General features: G+C 49.3%; 1 protein-coding gene across 3 annotated transcripts in view; it reads left to right on the top strand.

Annotated features, from left to right (window-relative positions):
* The first annotated feature begins 939 nt into the window (after positions 1-939).
* ACSS1 (acyl-CoA synthetase short chain family member 1) overlaps positions 940-20,137 on the top strand; it is a 61,504-nt gene continuing 42,306 nt past the window's right edge. Inside the window, exons 1-2 of one of the 3 annotated variants that reach the window (XM_053200326.1) lie at positions 940-1,125; positions 12,089-12,185. In XM_053200326.1, the coding sequence (XP_053056301.1) occupies positions 984-1,125; positions 12,089-12,185 (239 nt within the window). In that variant the 5' untranslated portion in view covers positions 940-983. Of the gene's footprint in view, positions 1,126-1,204; positions 1,821-12,088; positions 12,186-20,137 lie in introns of those variants that run through there. The other 2 variants (XM_027069436.2, XM_027069435.2) reach the window with 2 other exon arrangements.

Raw genomic sequence — 20,137 nt, 5'->3', positions numbered from 1 at the left:
GTTCCACCAGGGGGTTGGTAATTAACAGAAATTGATTGCCCTAGATAATTTTTAATCTAAGTAAAAGATGCGTTTGGCACAGAGCAAGGCACATGTCTAGTGCTAGCTGTTGTCACTGGCTTACCAGCCTTAAAATCCTTCATTCTCTGGCAGAAGACAGGCATTACAAACACACACACACACACACACACACACACACACACACACACACACATACGGCCTGGGGTTGACTTCCAGTGGAAGCTCCTTCAAAAGACCCTCTTCTGCATCGTATTTCCCTTTCCAGATCTTACAGCTAACAGGAAGTAATCTTTCCCAAACCCAAAGAACTCAACCAACCAGTTTTCCAAATTCCCTTTCCCCTCTGTTTGTCTTCTTTAGTATGTGTTTACTCCTTGGGTGTTGAAATATTTAAGTATCTGGTTGAGACAAGATTCTATGAGTTTCCTTCTTAGCTTGACAACAAGAACACAGCATCCACCACTGGGCTTCCTGTGTGCCCATTCCAGGCTAGACTTTTCAGATACTACTGCATTTAGTCTTGACTGAGGCCCTGGGGAAAGAGATGTTACTCTTGTTTTGAAGAAAAGGAAAATGAGGCACAGAGAGGTTAAGAAACTTGCTCAGGGTCACAGAGCTCGCAAAGTCAACGTTTGAACCCAGGCCACAGACGCTGGAGCAATGGGAGAAACCTTCATGTTTCCAAATCAGCCAAGGTTAGTAGGCCATTTGCTTCCCTGTTACACTCTCGCTCACCTCCCCTTAGCAGGTGACCTCCGCGAGGGCTGAGGCCGGCAGCTGGCTGATAAGAACATCAGACTCCGGACCAAGGTCCTGGCCCAAGGATCACTAACCAGCCCATTTGGCCCACGGGAGCCGCTTGTGTGTGTGTTGGGGGGTGGGGCATGGGCCAGCCTGGCAGGGTGACTGGCTCACTCTCAAGGGTACACCAAGGGATTAATACTTTGACTTCAACCTATGAAATGCTGAAACGACCTAACTTTGGTGGTCCTCGGACCCACCTGCGCACTTCTCTCCACCAGTCACATTCTGCGCTGGCTCCTTCCTATTGCAGACGGTTCCGGGAGCCACTGCCTGGGAGCCTGCGTCCCCCAACGCAAACAGGTCGCTGTTTTGTTCTGTTTTGTTTCTTCGTGGCGCAGCTCTCAGATCCTGAAGACCCACAAACTGAAACCAAAACATCCTGGCCTGATGCCCAGAGTCTGGACGGGAGCGAAGAAACGGGAGGGGGGCTGTGGCATCGCAGTCCCGCGAGAGCAGCGGCCCTCCCTTTCGTATGCATGCCCCAGCGCTTCTTCCTCCGCGGACCCCTTCTCAAACGCCGGAGAAGAAAGGGTGGGACCCGCGCAGGTCCGGGAGTGAGGCAGGTCCCTACAGGACCCGGGCCCCGAGAAGTGGGTGGTGGCCGGAGGGCGGAGACGGGGCGGGGCTCGCGGAGACACCAAAGGGCGCCCCCGGCTCTCCGCATCAGATCCTGGCTCCAGAGTGCCTCCGGGCGTCGGGCAAGATGGCTGCGCGCGGGCTGGGTCGCAGCTTGGGGAGACTCCTGGGCAGCCTGAGCTGGCGCTCGGGTCAGCCCGTGAGGCCGCTACGCGGGGTGAGCGCCCCCGCCGCAGCCGCAGCGCAGCCCGGCTCATACCAGACACAGATCGCACAGGCGGCCCGAGAGCCCGCCGCTTTCTGGGGGCAGCTGGCGCGGGACATGCTCGTGTGGGACATCCCCTATCACACCGTCTGGGATTGTGACTTCAGCAGCGGCAAGATCGGCTGGTTCCTGGGAGGCCAGTTAAACGTGTCTGGTGAGTGGGTTGCCGGGGACCCAGGGCGCCTTTAGCTCACGCGTCTCGAGGGGACGTGACAGAAACTGGCGGGCCCAGCCGTCCCCGGCCCGGCGGGTCAGGCCCCACGGGAGGCCCTTTTTCCAGTCTTCTGCTAGTCGAGCTCTCAACTGTGGCGCCTCGCCATCCCCGCCCCCATCCTACCCAGCCCGGCAGGCTCCAACTGCCACTGCAACCCGGCGCCCCGACTCCACCTTCCCGGCTTCCGCACGCACCTGTGGAGACCTCCGGGCATGAGCTTGAGTCGCCCAAAAGTTGGCCTTGTCCCAGCGCGGCTCCTGTCTCCACTGCCTCCAGAGTTAACTACTTGGTTCCACCGCAGTGCGGAGCGCGCGCCTGCGGAGTTGCGGGCGAACTATGTGCCAGGCTGGGGTGTAGGGTATGGGGCACAGAGGTGTCCGTCAGGACTTGCCCGCTCCTATCCCTGGGGGAGGCAAAAACCGAAAAGTGTCTGACTTGTCACCGCCAGTTGCGGGGCCCAGCGACTTGCCTGGGGAGAAACTACCCATGTAAACAAACATAGGAGTGGAAGGCATTCGGGTAGGAACAAATCCTGAGCCAACAGTAGGAATCGGTTATTTCCTTGCTTCTGGGACTGTGGGTGGGAAGGATGGAATGGGTGTCTCCTGACAGTTTCAGCTGCACCGGGAAGACCCACGACTTGCTTCAGACCTGGTGGTGATTGAGACCCCATTAACCAGTTTCGTATCTGCTGAGATTGAATCCGTTATAGTTTCATTAAGATTTGGGATTGGGAACACTGTGTTCCCATACCACAAGGGGAGAAGGTCCAGGAACTGGAGGCAGTAGTGGCCAGGCAGGGTAGGCCTGGTGTTGGTCTGCTGGGGCAGGATGGGACTTGCAGGCAGGTGCGGTGGTCAGAGGGGCTGCCTCCTGTCTGGGAATATGGAGTTAGATGGGCTCTGGGAGGTGTTTAAGAAAAGGGCCTTCAGGTCTTCACCGCAGGGCCATGCCAGGGTCTGAACTTGGAGGTTGGATCTGCTGTCTGGCACAGCTCCACCAAGTTTTTCTACTCAGAGCCTCAGTCTCCTTCTGTGCAAACTGGGGGTGATAATGCCCACCTGCTACTCTGGTTGTCAGGACAGAGTGCCAGAAAGTATGGACCAGTCCAGCATTTATTGGTGATCAATAGGTAGTAATGATTTTAACTTATTACATTCTGAAGTGGTCTTAAAATTATAGGTAGTGCCTGGCAATTATTTTTCCAGCAAAGAAACTTAAGGGAACTTTGGACCATATATATATTTTTTCATACTGTACATTACTTTGCTGGTTTAATCAAAATGAGTCACTTACTAGCTAAGTGTTTTCTCTAAAATTGAATCAGCAACAAGTGTCCTTGAACTAAGTGGGAAAAAAAACCAAACCCTTAGGTTTGCAGAGTTGGTGGAATGTGCCTTTGAAGGGGAAGACAGTGACTTACAGAAGGAAGGTGCATAAAGTGCAGCTCCTTGAGGCTGCTTTTGGACGTGGAAGGCCTGAAGTGGGTGTAAACATTCATGGTTAGCTTGTGTGCACTTGCAGCCTCTTACTCTTTGATAAGAGAGTGAGGATGGACCTTGTGGGGCAGGTACCTAGGGCCTGGTGAACCTCAGTCAGTCACGGCTGGGTGTGGTGAGCAGGAATTCTTCTGCCTCTTTTTCCTTCACTTATTTCTCCTTTATGGCTGCCTAGCCAGCAGCTGAGCTTCAGGAAACTGTTATGGAGAGAGACAGCTTTTTGCAGCTTCCTTCTTCCAGTGTGTATGCCCACCCATTCATCTGCCTGGGATATGTCTGTCCTTTGCCAGTGTCTGTAAATCACAGAGGTGACACTATGGAAGAGGATCAGGCCAGGCCATAGCTGCCCTGAGTACCATCTAGAGAGTTGTGGAAGGGGTGGGGGTGTTTTGGCCTGATCTGTCTGTGTGATAGCACAATGATGGCTTGTTCCAAAGGTGCATTGCTCTCAAAACTGCCATTACCCCTTCAGGGTACTAGCAACTGTACTAGCAGTTCTCAAAGTGTGGTCCCCAGACCAGCAGTATCAGCATCACCTGGGAACTGTTTAGAAACACAAGTTCTCAGACTCCATCCTAGACTGTCAGAATCAGAACCCCAGTGAGTGGGGCCCTGCCATAACAAGCCCTCCATGCACATTCAAGGTGGAGAACCACTGACCTATCAACCCCAAACCAGGGCAGATGAAGGCACTTTTGAAATGGGCAGGATTGGGATTAGTGTCCTGGAGATGACTCTGCTGAACGAACAAAAATGGTATATGAGTGATGCAGTACAGTTTAGTGGTCCTGGGTGTGTCTAGAATCACACCTAGGTTTGAGTCCTTACTTTCCCCTTACTGTTTTTCGTATGCATCTCCTCCTCTGTAAAGTACAGATAGTGTATAACCAAACTCTGTTCTAATTACTATTGTTGCATATCCACCACCCCACGTTTACTGGCGTAAGGTAGCAACCATTTTATTACTCTTGCAGATTCTGTGGCTCAGGGCTTTGGACAAGGCCTGTTGGGGATGACTTGTTCCTGCTCCTGAAGGCTGTCTGGGCTGTTGCATCTGCCTTGTTTCTCAGTCCCAGGTCTGGGGCTTAGGCTGGGATGACTGCAGGCTGGGCTCAGCTGGAACTGTGGCCCAACGCACCTACACAGGGCTTGTCACAGCATGTTGCTGGGCCCGGGGAATGCTGATGACCAGTGGTCTCAGAGACCAAAGCAGAAGCTGCTAGGCTTCTTCTGACCAGGAGGGAACAACCTGGGGACACCTGGGGCCGTGGTTAGCAGCAAGTGAGAAGTGAGAGACCTTGTACCCAATCACTGGCTTTTGTTATTTATTAATGAATCATGGGGAAGCCTGTGACCTTGAACTTGGCCTTCAGCAGTGGTACTGGGAATGACGTTTTCTGTTAAGACCATAGGAGTTTGCATTGGATCAGTCTTGGATAAGCGGGAAGCAGGCTTGGGAAGACATGCTGGTGGCCGACATGGCTCTCAAAGTCCATCCTGGGGCTCTGGGATAGCTAGAGTGTCAGGTGGGGTCATGGTGTCAGAGGACCCCTGAGCAGGGCAGATAGAGTATCCAGCCTTCACTGATTTGCTTCTATTACATTTACATAAAACTGCTTTTCAAGTTTCTGTGGAAAGCCAAGACCTAAAACTGATTCTAAAAAAGATTCTTTTTTTAATTAAGTTTTTTATTTTAATTCCTATATAGTTAACATACAGTGTTATATTAATTTCAGGTGTACAATATGGTGATTCAACAATTCTATGTATTACTCAGTGCTCATCATGATAAGTGTACTCTTTAATCCCCATCACCTATTTCACCCATCCCCATACCCACTTACCCTCTGATATTTGCAAATGACATAGCCGATAAAGGGTTAGCATCTAAAAAGGATTCTTACCAGTCTTTGAAATTTGGCTCTGTCTTTTGCAGGGCTCAACAGATTAAGGTTTTTGCTCTGTGGCATATAAACTCAGGATGTCAGGAAATTGCAAATGCAGAACTGGAGGGTAATGATGTGTGTTGGTTGCAAAACACACAACTAAATTCTGTTTTCTGAACACCAAATTCTGCATCAGATTTTTAAAAACTTTTTTATTGAACATTTTTTAAAATGTTTATTTACTTTTAAGAGAGAGAGACGAGTGCGAGCAGGGGAAAGACAGAGAGAGAGAGAGGGAGACACAGAGTCGGAAGCAGGCTCCAGGCTCTGAGCTGTCAGCACAGAGTCTGATGAGGGACTCGAACCCATGAACCGTGGGATTATGACCTGAGCCGAAGTTGGACGCTTAACTGACTGAGCCACCCAGGTGCCCCAATGAATCAGATTTTTTTTTTTTTAATATGAGTTTTCTTACTTTTAAGCAAGGGTGTAGAAAAACTATTTTAATCCAGAGATTTCTGGAAGCTTTTTGGAGCATGAATTGCAGCCGTGGAAACCATTTTGCTATACTTTTCTCCTCTTTACAATTGCACCTCCCCTAATTCAGAAGACAGACACACTGAGAATGGAAGATGCTGCACTTCTGTGGTCCACTTTTCTGTCAATGGTTAAAGTAACTTTTCTGAAGTCTTTCAAGGAAGTCTAAATGAAAGTCTAACCCCAGGTCTTAGGAGGAATGTCCTCCTGAAGACACTGAATCCTTCCCAGTTGTCAGATGCACAACTTACTTTAAATAGCAGATGCTTCTGGAAAATTGGCAAATATAATTTATGACTGATGTAATCTCTTAAAATATGCCAGGGAGATTTTCTATTTAAAGAAAACCCATTGTGAATCCCTTTGTGAATATTAACTCCCTCATTTCTTTTGATTAAAAAATTGAATTTCCGTATGTGGGTTCACTTAAAGTTGGGGAGGGGGAGGGATGTACTTAAACATCTGACAAGAGTTCTTGAAAATCCCTACATAAGTGTGTGCCATCTTTATAATGGAAATGATAATCCTATTGTAATCTTTTTTAAAAAACACAGCTCAAGGGGCGTCTGGGTGGCTCAGTCAGTTAAGCAGCTGGCCTAGGCTCAGGTCATGATCTTATAGCTTGAAGGCTCATGGGTTTGAGCCCTGAGTTGGGCTCTGTGCTGACAGCTCAGAGCCTGGAGCCTGCTTCCAATTCTGTGTCTCTCTCTCTCTGCCTCTCCCCTGCTCGTGCTCCATCTCTCTCTCTCTCTCTCAAAAATAAATAAACATTAAAAAAAAAATTAAAAAAAAAAAACGCAACTCAATACCCATGAACCACCAGCAGGCTTTGCTTATCTGTTTGCAGAGTAGTGTCAGGCCTGAGTTGTAGATCTGTACTTAGGAACATGGTGGAGCCTCTTCTCATCTCATCCTTATGACACCAGTGTGAGGTGGTTGGTTTTCCCATTGTACAGATGTGGAAATGAAGGCTGCAACTTAAGCACAGTGATGAACAGTACAGAAACCACGCCAATACCACAGGGCATACATTCTGCCCAGGAGACGAACCACAAATCAATAAGTGAGAAAATCCACACTGGGGTAACTTGCTCAAGATTTTTCTAGCTGCTAAGGAGAGAATTATGATAGCGCCCCTCCACCCCAACCCCGTGATAAATGAATCTTAGGCACATGGTCCCTGTCCTCAGGGACTGGTGACCCAGATGGGGGAGGATTTTGCAGAGTTAGCATTATGTCCCAGAGTGGAGACCACTGGGCAGGTAAGTAAGCATTAAATGGTGTGAGCCATAGAGTGACAGGGAGGGAGAGGTCACTGTGTGCTAGGATATTGGAAAAGGCTTTTAGTAGGAGGTGGTGTTTGAGCTGAGCCTTAAATCGACCTAAGTCCTTGCCCATTTGTTCTTGGAAATGGAATTTTCTTGTCCCACTGCCCAGTTCTTTTGGTAGAAGCTTTGTTTTTAAATGTGGAGAAGGGGGGAGTGCTTGGGTGGCTCAGTTGGCATTTGACTCTTGATTTTTGCTCAGGTCATGATCGTAGGGGTGTGGGATCAAGCCCTATGTTGGACTCCACACTCAGCGTGGAGTCAGCTTAAGATTCTCTCTCTCTCTCTCTCTCTCTCTCTCTCTCCCTCCCTCCCTCCCTCCCTCCCTCCCTCCCTCTCTTTCTCTGCCCCTTCCCCTGCCTCAGATAAAAAAATTAAATGTGAAGAAAGAATTTCCTTTCTTTCACTCCCATCCCCCTTCTTTCTTTTCCTCCCTGCAATGAAGGCAATAGCAGGAACCATACACATGTGTTAAAAGCCAACACATACATGGCATTTTAGGACCACTATCATCTCAGACCCTGAGCTGTGCTTTGTGTATGTGTTTGTGTCATCTGAGCATCATCTAGGGCAGCTGTGGAGGGTGCTTCTCTTGGGGACACAGCAGAACCATCTGACCCCATGCAGGAAACCCTCAAATGGCCTTTAATTCCTACCTTCTCTCTGAATCAGGAGCCATTACCCCCATGATGGATTAGGAAAGCAAGATTTAAATTAGATAAGCAAAGCACTGTCTGTGGTTAGTGAGTGGTTGGACAGGGTCCAGATACCAGAGCATGGGTTTTTCACATGACTCCAGGCTGCCATCCAGCAAAGGTCTGGCCAGATATCTTACAGAGAGTCTTATTTTTTAAAAAAATTTTAATGTTTATTTATTTTTTAGAGAGAGACACAGAATGTGAGTGGGGGAGGGGCAGAGAGCAGGAGACATAGAATATGAAGCAGGCTCTAGGCTCCGTGCTGTTAGCACAGAGCTCGGTGTGGGGCTTGATCTCATGAACTGTAACATCATGACCTGAGCTGAAGTTGGACACTTAACCGAATGAGCCACCCAGGTGCCCTGAATCTTTAATTACTCCTGTCCCCAAAAGGAAAAGAAAGGCCCCCCCGCCCACCCATCCCAAATCTAGAATAGATTGTGTGTAGATGTATGCATTCACATCTATCTGCTGGGGCAGGGTCCTGAACCACCACTAGCAGCAGCAGCAGCAGCAGCAGCAGCAGCAGCAAGTGGGATCTTCCTAGAGGTGAAGATGTTCATGCCCACCCAGACCTGCTTGTTCAGAGACTCAGGGTGAGGCCTCACCATCTCTGTGCTAACAAGCCCTCTGGGAGTTCTGGAGGATTCAGAAGTGCTAGTTTAGATTAGAAAGAGACTCTGAGGGATAAGGCTACAAAGACAAGAGGTCTGTTCTTTCCCTAAGGGTGGAGCTAACCTGGTGTCCTTTAGACTCCAGTGTTACCCTCCAGCCTGAGGACTTGAATGGTCTGTCCATCATTCCGAGCTATGGTACTTCTTTGCTCTGTGCTATGGGTTAGGCTGCACAGGTACAAATATTGACAGGACATTGGGTCCCAGCCTACAGAGGGGCAGCAAGTGTAAACATCTCAGGAAAAGTTAGAGGGAGGCATGAGGTCCACAGGATGTGAAGTGCTTAGTGAGAGTGGGAACATGTAGGCCAAGACCTGCGTGAGTGTGGGCACCAGGTGAAAGGAAGCAGTGGGGACAATGGGACAGTGTCCCCCAGGCAAGGAGAAACAGCACAAAGGCCCAGAAGCAGGAAGGAGCTCACCAGACTCAACATGGCCAGCAGTGAGAGGTAGATCATGCGCAGCCTTGGCTGATGCTTGTTGAACACTCCCTGTGTGCAGGGAAGGCGCGTAGGGGATACTGCACCTGGGGCTCAGTGCTTACCTGCCTGGATTCCTGCCATCCATAAGCCCCAGGAAGATGGGGATACATGGCTGCTCTCACTGGCCACTCATCCACACCCTGGATTCCCAGTGTCCATCCTGTGGCAGATATTTCTCCTCTACTTTTTGCAGCTCTTCCTTTTTGCTTGGTATAAACCAGGTGCAGGATGCCCTGCTGGGGTCTGAGGCTGTGAGGGTCTTGGCTTGAAGCTGGGCCATCACTCATGGGATGAGACGTATATCCTGGTTCCCTGGCTGCTGTAGGAACAAGCAATGCTGGGAGATGAATCCTGGGTGAGGCGTCATGTGTGGTTTGTGGCCTTTTCCACTGTGGCCTTGGGCAGGTCACTAGACCACCCAGAACACCTGGTAACTGTTTTCTAGGCTACACCTGAGCTGCCCACTTTTCAGGGTGACACAAAGGGTCAAACTCAGAGTGGGAGAAGGTATTTTAAAGCAGGCTTCTTGGTTCAGTGTGCACACATCTCAGGGGGTCTTCTGTGGGGCAGGTTTGGTGTGAGGCTTAGAGTTTGCTCTTATAACTAGCTCCCCTGTGATGCCTGGAACAGCCAGGGGCCAGTGAGCACTCATGTGCACATGGGAGCAGCCCCCTCCTCCCGCTGGACCACCCATCCCCACACAGTGCACAGCTGTAACCCAGTCTGTGGATTCTCAACTGGGCACTTTCAGGTTTGTTGTGACCTTCCCAGAGTCACTTCTTCCTGATTCATCACTTAAATCCTTCAGGGCCCGGAAGCATGGGTGGAGGGTGGGGTGGTGGGCTGGTGTTGGGGGGTGGGGAAGTGGGGGGTATGAGTGAGAAAGGGTAAGTCCCTCCTGGGGAGGGGGCAGTCACTGCTTTAGTTCCTAGGTGAGGATGTGGCCTCATCTGCTGATTGTTCAAGAGAAGCCAGAAATCTGTGGTTTTGTGTGAAAACTCTTGATTTCTAAATTTTGGACTAATTGACACCCCCCCCACACACACACCCACATACACACACTGAGGTCAGGTTTCTTGTGCAAACCCAGATTTTGCCACCAATCTCCTCAGTTTGACTTCTTTTTGCATTTTCTATCTGCTGTTTTTTTCCTCTCTCTTTTTTTTTAATGTTTATTTATTTTTGAGAGAGGGAGAGAGAGAGGGAGAGAGGGAGAGGGGCAGAGAGAGAGGGAAACACAGAATCTGAAGCAGGTTCCAGGCTCTGAGCTGTCAGCACAAAGCCTGACACGGCACTCGAACTGATGAACTGTGAGATCATGACCTGAGCCGAAGTTGGACACTTAACCGACTAAGCCACCCAGGTACCCCTCTATCTGCTATTTTTATGGCACTTCTTCTCTTTTGTTTTTCTAGTAATTTAAAGAACTTTCCTGCATCAGTAAGTACTAATAGTATTAATAATTTTTCCAGATGACCTCTATCTTTGTTTATTAAATTTTTTGAGGTATAACTTGTATACCTGTTAGGAGTCAGAAAGTTCAAATGAAAATTTGTTTAATGTTTATTTTTGAAAGAGAGAGGGAGAGAGATAGAGCATGCACACATGCGGGTGCAAGGGAGGGGCAGAAAGAGAGGGAGACAGAGAATCCCAAGCAAGCTCTGTACTGTCAGTGCAGAGCCCCATGTGGGGCTCAAACCCATGAACTGTTGAGATCATGACCTAAGCTGAAATCAAGAGTTAACTGACTGAGCCACCCAGGTAGCCCTGAAATTTTTTTATTATAAGAGTAAATGATAGATAAAATAACCCAAGAAGGAGAAAATGTAATTCAGCACATGCAGCTAAAGTATGTAAATATTTTTGTGTGGGTTCACCCTGTCAAGAATTATGGGAATCACATGATCTTTTATGAGCATCGGCTCCCATAACTTTTGTCAGAACAGTTACTTCAGCAAGAAATATTTATTAAAGTCCCTGTAGCTCACAGCATGGTATTATCAGTTGATAATAGTACCTTGCATTCATATAATAGCACTTCAACATTCAGTCTTTCTTTGATCCCAATTATAGTCTTGTGAGTTAAACATGGTAGATAATGCATATCCCATTTATATGGGATGATTTGGAATTGGAGAAGATAAGTAACTGCACTCAAAAGAAAAAAAAAAAAAATATATATATATATATATATATATATATATGCCTGAACACTGGGGTGACCCTGAAGACCAGGTTGGCAGAGGCCTGCTGGCCCCAAAAGCTGTTTGTGGTTTTTGTTTTTCCTGCTGAAGGAGAAGTGAGTAATGAAAATCTGGCTGTGAGGGCTGATAGGAAAGGGCGCCTGCATGAACCAGGCAGATCGAAGCTCACCTTGAAATCAAGAGTACTGAACAGGATGTTAGCAAATGAACCTGATCTTACTAATCTTCAGGTTTACAGTAAATCGTCAGAACTGATTTTCTGTTTTTGTGGGCAGTCATGTGATCTGAGCTTGGGTAACAGAGGGGGCGGGAAGCAGAACCTTCCGGAAAATGAGCATGACATTTCTCCATCATTTCATCACATGGAGTAGAGGCTTGTTTGTAGGGTACTGGCTGGACATCTGAGAAGGGATATGGATCCTTGTCTTGGGTCGCACCTCCAGCAGACTCCAGAGCTTTCTGCATGAACTGTATACTGAATCGGGTGGCTTGTTTGCATTAAGCATTCTTTCCAGCATCTCAGGTTACAGTGCTCAGCCCCAGCTGCATGTTAGAACTACCCAGGGAGCCTTGAAAACCATGGAGCTAATTGGGTCAGGGTCCCTGGGGGTGACCTGGGTGACGCCCATGTGTGGCCAGGGTTGGGCCCGCAGAGATGAAGTGCCTGCTTCAGAGTATTCACAAGAGATCGCCCTGGACATGTGAAATCCTATTTGTGTACTGGTAGTTTCATTTTGCAGGCTCTGACAAATCACCTTTCCTGCAAGGAGGTAGAATACTTGCTTTTGAGGATGGTAGGGTCCACCTCAGTGGAGAGTAGCCCAAGCCACAGCAAACCAAACCCTCCCCTTATCCAACTTTAAAAGCACCAAGTGTAACATCCGTAAAACCTGTTTTTGTGCAGTCAACTGCTTGGATCAGCATGTTCGGAAGTCCCCAGAGAGCGTCGCTTTGATCTGGGAGCGGGACGAGCCTGGAACTGAAGTGAGGATCACCTACAGGTATTGTGTATCCCCTGACAGCATCTCAGTGCCCAGCAGGGTCTTCTGGGCCTTTACATCTGTGTCTGTGGTACACACTAGCCCCAAACACTTTTGATGGGCTGTTTATAGGAGCAAGATTGCCCAGCCTGGGGGAGGGCTGCCCTTGTTCACCTCAGTAATACTTGGTGCTGTTAGGTTCCCACAAAAAGAACTGGGTCTTTGGACACGAATATGACAAATGTTCAAGGCATGGGGAGGCTTTTGCCACAGTGCTGTGTGCTTCTGTCTGGTTCTGAGCAGGAGGTCATCTGAGTATCAAGGGGCATGTTTCAGCTTTGGAAATGTTCTCTGGTCCCAGGAAAGTAAACATGAATGCAAACTGAATAAAATACATGCTGGAATTAACAAATGAGTCTAATTAGCATCTTTCTCCCAGTGCTCTGAGAGTGGCACCATAAATAAGATCAAGCCATTTCAAGAGGGGTCCTCCTGACATCTTTAGATAAGTGTTCCACACATTCCATGTGTCAAGCACCTTTCGGGATGTTGTGTGCATGCTGAGGGTTTGAAGGAACCCTGTGTCCAGGAATAGTAACCTGGCTTCCTAAAGCACTGCCTCCTTCTGGAACTGCCTTGCTCAGGGATCTCTGTGGTCAGTCACTGCAGGGCATTGGTTTCCCCTTCCAAGGGGTAAGCCCCCCTCTGCTTAAGCCTAAAGTTACCTTTACAATGCTATCTCAGACCCACTGTGAATCTAAGTCATATGACCTTTATCACTACGCACCCTTCACCATCAACTAGTGATCATTCTCCTTGTGGGCAGCTTGTGGCTTTTCTCGTCCAATCATTCAACAAGTTTCACTGAGTGCCATTGTATCTGTCAGGACAGGCTGGGGTATATTGTAGTAACAAACAGTCCCCAAATACATGGTAGCATGTGGCTGGATGGCCACTTTAGACTGAATAGTCTGAGAAGGTGACATTGGAGCTGAGGTCTTGTTGCCAAGAAGGAGTAGCCAAGATTGGGGGGAGAATTCTCAGGCCCACCTGGGACTCTTAATAAGCACAGGTGTCCAGGAAACACCTGTGGCTGGGGCAGTAGGAGCGAGGGGGGCATGGTAGAAGGAGTGTTCAGGGAAGGAGGGGGCCTGAGAGCGGCAATAACTCCCCTGCCACTTCGGTGACTTGGGGACTACTGGGCATCCCTAATTTTCTGTTTGTTTCTCAGACTCAGGTTTTATCACAGACCAAATTCATCAAACCTGGTAAGTGTGTACTCATTGACTTTTGGATGCAGCAAAGTGATGTTTGTTAATCTGCTGCAGCTCCTGGTGGGCACCACCTTACCATCCCCCAACCTCAACAACCCTCCGCTGTCCCAGCTTTTACCAGTGCCTGCATTGTTTGCTGACCTGTCTCTCCATGAGCCTGTACAGATAAACCTCTTGCCTCCATGCAGCCCACCGGCCAGCAGCATTGCCCCCTGGGAGCCTTGGGCCCCATGCTGACAACTGAGGCAGAGCCCCAGGCCCCTATGCACACTTGAGTTTGAGGAACACTGCTCTAACAAACAAACTGGCTTCACTGTTCATTACTATTATTGGCCCAGCTTGATTAATGTGTGATTCTTTAGTAAAAGATTAAGACTGTGGGTGGGGGTAGAAGGGCTTACCAACTGGTTGTTGGAGATAAGCTGGCCCAGTGATGAACCATTTTCCCTTTGTCACTGCCTCAGGTGTGCCTGGACTCTAAGGATATCCCCTTAACTGGACACCCCCCATCCACACTGAGTTAATGGTCAGCAGTGTTAAGTGATCCGAGAGCTGGGCTTGGTCTGGCCTGCTGAGATGTGTGGTTAAATGTAAGCCATGGGGGAATTTTCAGGACTGCAGCCAGTGTGTTAAATCTCAGTTCAGTTGCACCAAAGCAGTCCCAGGCAAGGGACATGCTTATGAGTACAGGCAAAGTATTTATTATTCTCTTTCTAAAAATAAGCAGAATTAACTTGAAATGGTTTTATAAACCTTATCTGGACTTAGTACCAGATGACTGTTTCTAGTTGCTGTTTGAGTAAGTGTGTGTTTGAGTCAGTGTTTGAGTAAGTGTGTGTACAGGTTGTTTATAATTCCAGCTAGTTTTTGAGAGATATGGGTTAATTATTCTCCTGGTCATTTTAGGTTTTTGACATGAGGTTTTCTTTCTCCCTGTTCAGAGGAAAGCCACCTAGACATTGGTGCTGGATGTCCTGCCAGCATATAAACTGCCACTAAAATAAAGTGCTCTCCTGCCCAGTGTCTCATGCAGTGGCAGCAAGGTGACTTTGTCGGCATGAAGACCAAGTTGCAGACTTGGAGCCCTAGCTCTTTCAAGAAACTCTGTGGGGCTGGGGTTCTCAGAGGCTGTGTGCTGGGGACCACACCCACCTTGTCTGTTTGGAAGTTGTGGGTGGCCACTCCAAACTCTTCCCCCACTGTGACCTCAGACACAGAAGGTAGCAGGTTGATGAGTCCAGGACTCACCCCTGGGACAAGCACTGTGGCCTTTGCTCTGGACATGGAGGAATTTGCAATCTGCCATTCTGAAGCTGCCTCCTACTGGCTGGGTGATCTTGTGAAGCTCTGTAATCTCCCATCTGTAGGATGGGTTAATTGTGATAACCAAAGTGATTGTAGGCATGGGGAAGTGACAAAATGTGTTGGAGGTTAAAGTAGTACTTATTAAATGAACATGGTGATGATTATGGTAGCCGCTACTATTTATCAAGTACTTCCTGGGTTCCAGAACTGTTTTAAGCATTGTAGCTAAGTTATTTTGTTTAAGTACCACCGCCTGATTACATAGGAATTATTATTGTTCTTATTGTTACTTCCAACATTTTATTATGGAAAATTTCATAATTTGAAATTTTTCAAGTAGTGCACCTACTGTCTCCCTACCACCTAGATTCTACCCTTAACATTTTACAATGCTTGTTTTTATCACATGTGATCTATATATCCATCCCTCCATGGGTCAGTCCATCTTATTTTTTGGATACATTTTATAGTAAGTTGAAGACATTAACATATGTCCCCTGAGCAATTTGATGGCATGATATTAACTACAGTTAATTGTGTGTTTATTTTCTATTTTTTGCTGTGAGGTTTATATACAACAAAATGCACAAGTGTGCATTTGCTGAGTTTTGATCAATGTATATACCTGTATAACCCAAAACCCTATGAGATACATAACAAGGAGCACTGTCCCAGAGGATTCCCATGGCCTTTCTCAGTCGCCATCCCTACCCTCCTGAAGCAACCGCTGTTCTGATTTTTTTTCCCAAATAGGTTGTCAAAGCTTTATCTTACAGATAAGGAGGAGACTCAGAGAGAGGAGTTGATCTGTCCTGGGGCAGCAAGGTCAGAGTGGTGAAGCCATGTCCCATCCATCACCTACCTCAGCCATGATCAGCAGTCTCACTGGGGCCCGATGATGGAGTCTCTCAAATGGGCTGATGCGGAGCCTCTGCCTGGGGTTTAGCTCATAGGGAATGGTCACTAACTTGTCTCATTCCTTGGGAGCCCAGAATCTCTCCCTTCTGTGACTGCTAAAGTTTTTTGAGGAAGCATGTTCCTGGAGAATCATTGTAGAGCTTGTAATGGGTGCAAGTGACACCTCCACCCTGCTTACCAGAATCTCCACTATTCATCACATGTCTGGGCAGACACACACGTGGTACACTTACACACGTACATTTTGAGTGTGCTTATTCTCCAGGTGCGTTTCTACAACTTGCTTTCTCTTTGTGCTTGGGATCTGTCCTGGAACGTTCTCTTGGGTGGCAGGTAGGGTCCTGCCACCTGTTCTGGGAGCTGTGCCCAGAGTTGCCTGTGTGTGGACTCTGCTATTCTGAATACTGGCACATATTTGTAATCTCACCTCCCTCGGGTGTGGAAGGCCTGGCAGGATTGGCTTTGGGAATCTTGGGGAGGCCCTGTGTCCTCGCCTGCCCCATCAGTTCCTTCCCTCTGCGACACCAGCTGGCACCGGTTCCAAGGCGTACCCTGCCAGATTGACCAGGAAGCTGCAGGAATGTGCTCAGCGGTGCAGGTGGGCCCTGGGATGGCAATGGGGCTCTGGGAGGAGGCAAGATAATCAGCATGGTTCTGTTGAGCTCCCTTCTTTAGAGGTGTGACACTTTTTTCCCGCAGGGAAGTGAGGGAGCAGGAATGCTTTGCTTGGCAGGGATCAGCCTGGGATGGTCTGTGCACATCTCCCAGAGAAGAAGGCAGACTGTGACTTTAGGCTGGAGCCAGAGCCAGAGGGCTGCCCCAGCCCACCTTCTAGCCTGCCTCTCTGCCCGGAGAGATGTGTTCAGAGCCAGTTGGAGGAAGCTGTTCTATCCTAGTGAACCAGCAGACTTCAGACCCTGGGCCCCTTCTGCATCTCCTGAGGCTGGGCCTGTGGGCTTGAGGCCTCCGAGGGCAGGGACTTCAGGTGTCCCAGCTGGGGGCACAGATAAGCTGGGTGGCTCCTTGAGGCTGTGTAGCCAAATAGCACTCTAGGCACTGCCCCTTTCAACTGTCCACGTGTCCTTTTGTAGCATAGTGCCTTTTTAGAAGACTGTCCTTCACCTGTAGTTCAAGTGACAGATTCTAGAGGTCCCTGGGGATGAGGATGTGTAGAAAAACAAACTCCTCAGGAAGTTGGTGGTGAGGTAGATTATGAGGCTTCAAGATTACTGTCTGCCTGGAGCCTGGAGGTCTGGACTAGGGATTTCTGAAGCTGGGGATGGACGAGGGCATAGAGTGGAGCAAACTGAGGTCCTGTGGCTGGTCCCAGCCTGTGGGGTATACGTGGGTGCCCTGAAACAGAGGTGACAGCAGGATGTGGGTGTCTTACGTAGAGTATTTACCAAGGCTTAGCTCATCTTTTGTCTGAGTTCTCCAAAAAGAGGTCTGAACTTGAACTCGAGCCCAGAGCTTAAGAATTTTAGCCCTGGCCAGTTCTGTGACCTTGAAGCCTGTCACTCTGGGCCTCAGTGGGCTCAGCTATAAAATGAGGGACCAGATAAGACCTGCACTATTCCAACACCAGCAGGTGTGGTTCAGTGTGGTGGTCACGACCAACATAGTTCAATAGAGCTGGATGTCCACAGGCTTCACCAAAAAGGGTAGGTGTTGTCTTGGGTGTGCCCACAACATGAACTGAGTATAGTTTTCACTGTGGGTCAGGGCCCTGGAAGGGGTGATTTCTATGGCTGTTCCATCTTCTTATTGGTAGCAGGTGTACACAGTGAGGAACCCCTGTCCAGAGGAGTGAAGGGGATGTCAGGCCTCTTTCTACCCTGCCTGCCTCAGAACCCCTGGATGGACACTGAGGAGACGGCTTTCTTCCCAGACATGGTGGGCAGACACTGGGTGTTATTGAGACTACACAGCCTTGTGCCTAATGTGGAGGGCCCACAGAGAATACAAGATGGGGCCCACAGGGAATACTCTTTCTGGGGCAGCTAGACCAACACACATAGAGCTGTGGGGCAGGTCTGCAGTTTGGAGGCACCTCCTGCACAGGATTCTTTGTTTCCTTGGCCCTGTTTGTGACAGAAAGGAGGGTCCCTCTGGATTCCAGCAGTAGGAAGTAGGACTCCAGCATGGACACCAGGTTGGAGAAGGCTTTGGGGAAGTTCTGAGGAGGGCTGGGTTTTGAGAGGCACAAGAGGGGCAGTGTGATGATGAAGACAGAGAAACAGTGGCAGGTGAGGGCACTGTAGGGTGAAGTGGCCAGGGAGGGTGGAGGTGGATGGACCCTGTGCTCCATGCCTGCTCTGTCCTCTGGCTGTGTATGACCTTGAGCAAGTCATTCTACCATTCTGACCCTCTGTCTCCTCATCTGCAAAATGGAAACATCCTTCTCCTCTGCTGGGTGTCTGAGTGTGGAGCATGGGGAACAAAAGCCCAGAACAGTGTCTGGGATGATGAGGATTTCAGATTTGATGATGGAAAGGCATGGAGTGGCCCTGTGGGGTGGCGTTTTCAGAGTGAGGACTTCACCTCGGGAGAACAATCTCTAGTCAGCTAAAAGGCAGCCCCTTCTCCTTCTTGTGGGCCCAACCCTTGCTGCTTGCTCTTCTCCTTGCCCCCAAATTAATTACTTAAAGGAGCAAACTCCTTTGTTAAAATATTAGGGCAGTTGAAGGGGAGGATCCTTAATGGGCATAATGAGGTTGATGGGTTAGGTGCTTTGGGGTAAAACAGCCCTGTGATTAGTGAAGTTTCCCATGGCACGGGCCATCTGTCACACAGAGCAAAGTCAGTTTGCTCAGTGGGCTCCCCTGGATATGGGGAGGAGGGGCCAGAGGCCCTGGGCTCATGTGCTGTGTCCTGGCTTCCCTAAGAGGAGGGAGGTGCCCTGGGCACACTCTTTCCCCTGCTGACCTCTGAGTAACTCTGATTGCAAAACTTGGTCGGGAATCCGCATGCTGACTGCCAGGATCTGGTAGAAACCCTGGGTCACTTGGATTGTGTACTTATCTTTCCTTAAGACTTTGGCTCCAGATGTTGAAACTGAGAAGGGTTTTGAATCTTTCTATACATGATCACTTATTGTTCTTGTTCTTCTTTTGAACCAGCTAAGTCTCTTGGAATTTCATATTTTAGAATGCCAAATCTTGGGACTACAGCAGGAATATTGTACCCTGAGAGTGTCTATCTTCATGCCTAGGGAAACCTCCTTGATGGAGACCCTTCTGAGAATTCTCTGGGGCAAACAGTGGCAGAGGTTTACTTCTGGGAGCACACTTAAGCAAATACCTCCCTTGGAGCTGGATTCCTCTTCTGCATGCAGGGACTATTGGGGGATGGTTGGGTTGTGGGAGGTGGAAGGGCACAACCTGGTGAGGGCATGGTGCAGGCCCTGGGGTGGGAGTGGACGGGGGAGCACACACCTGAAGGGTGGGGGGGAGTCAAGCTCTGGGGTGGGGAAGGGGCTTGATGCATGTTCCTGAGGAGTGGGGACAGTTTGGGGAGGCGTCTTCTAAGACTAGGTGTTGTCGTTTCTGACTTTTTTCCTTTCTGCTTCTGGAGGCTCAAGACAGTGGGATGAGCCTGACTTACAGCTTCACTGTGGGTGGCCGTGTGGTGTCACATGGCCCTTCCCCATGTTGGTTTTCATCAGGGCAGCACCGTGGGCACAGAGGGCAGTGGTTGAACCTCCTCACCTGTCCAGAAGTGCACATTGAGGGGGCTGCATCTTCATTTCTGCCCCCTCTCCCTCCCAGTGCCCATTTCCTCTCATGCTAGGTGGATACAGAAGGAAGGGGTCACAATGAGGTTAGACATACTGTCCAATGTAGAGTTGAAAATCGATGCGCAGCTAGAAGGGAGTGGGCCCCTGGCTGGCTGGGCCCCTGGGGAGGGTGACGAAGCATGGCCCTCACTGCTGGGGGACACATATGGCACTGCACTTGGCCCAGTCCCCAGCGGTGTGGCCCCTGCAGTGCTGGCTTCTGGGCACCCAGTCTGGGGCAGGGCTGAGAGGAGGGCAAAGTGGGTAGGTGGCACGTGGGTGTGCCCTGGGGGGTCCCTTCCCATGCTCAGCCCAGTGTCCAGTCTCCAGTGCCTGCCAGGCTGGATCCTTCTGTCCATGGCCTGCCTGGAACAAAGGGCACCAAGAACAACTCCTGGGAATATTCCTGGTGACTGGGAATGGGGTGTCCAGGCCTCCATCCTCCAAAAGTCACGTCTGACCCTGCTGTCTGGGGGTAGCCCCTGGCTGATTGGACAGGAACTCACACTGATGATCTTAGCTCACACTCATGGTCATCCTTGGTTTTAAAGTCCAGGACCTGAGGTCCCAGTGAGCTTCCAGGATCCTCAAGCTTACCCACCTGCAAAGGTCAGAAATGGGGTTTGAGTTCAGCTTTGTCTGGCTCTAGCTGACGTACTGAGGAATCTGAGTCTTCTTTCTCCATCCTGAGAGAGGAGGTG

Source organism: Acinonyx jubatus, chromosome A3 (genome assembly GCF_027475565.1).
Source record: "Acinonyx jubatus isolate Ajub_Pintada_27869175 chromosome A3, VMU_Ajub_asm_v1.0, whole genome shotgun sequence".
Classification (NCBI taxonomy): domain Eukaryota; kingdom Metazoa; phylum Chordata; class Mammalia; order Carnivora; family Felidae; genus Acinonyx; species Acinonyx jubatus.
The sequence above is the reverse complement of the archived record's forward strand: the minus strand, read 5'-3'. Positions and strand labels throughout refer to the sequence as shown.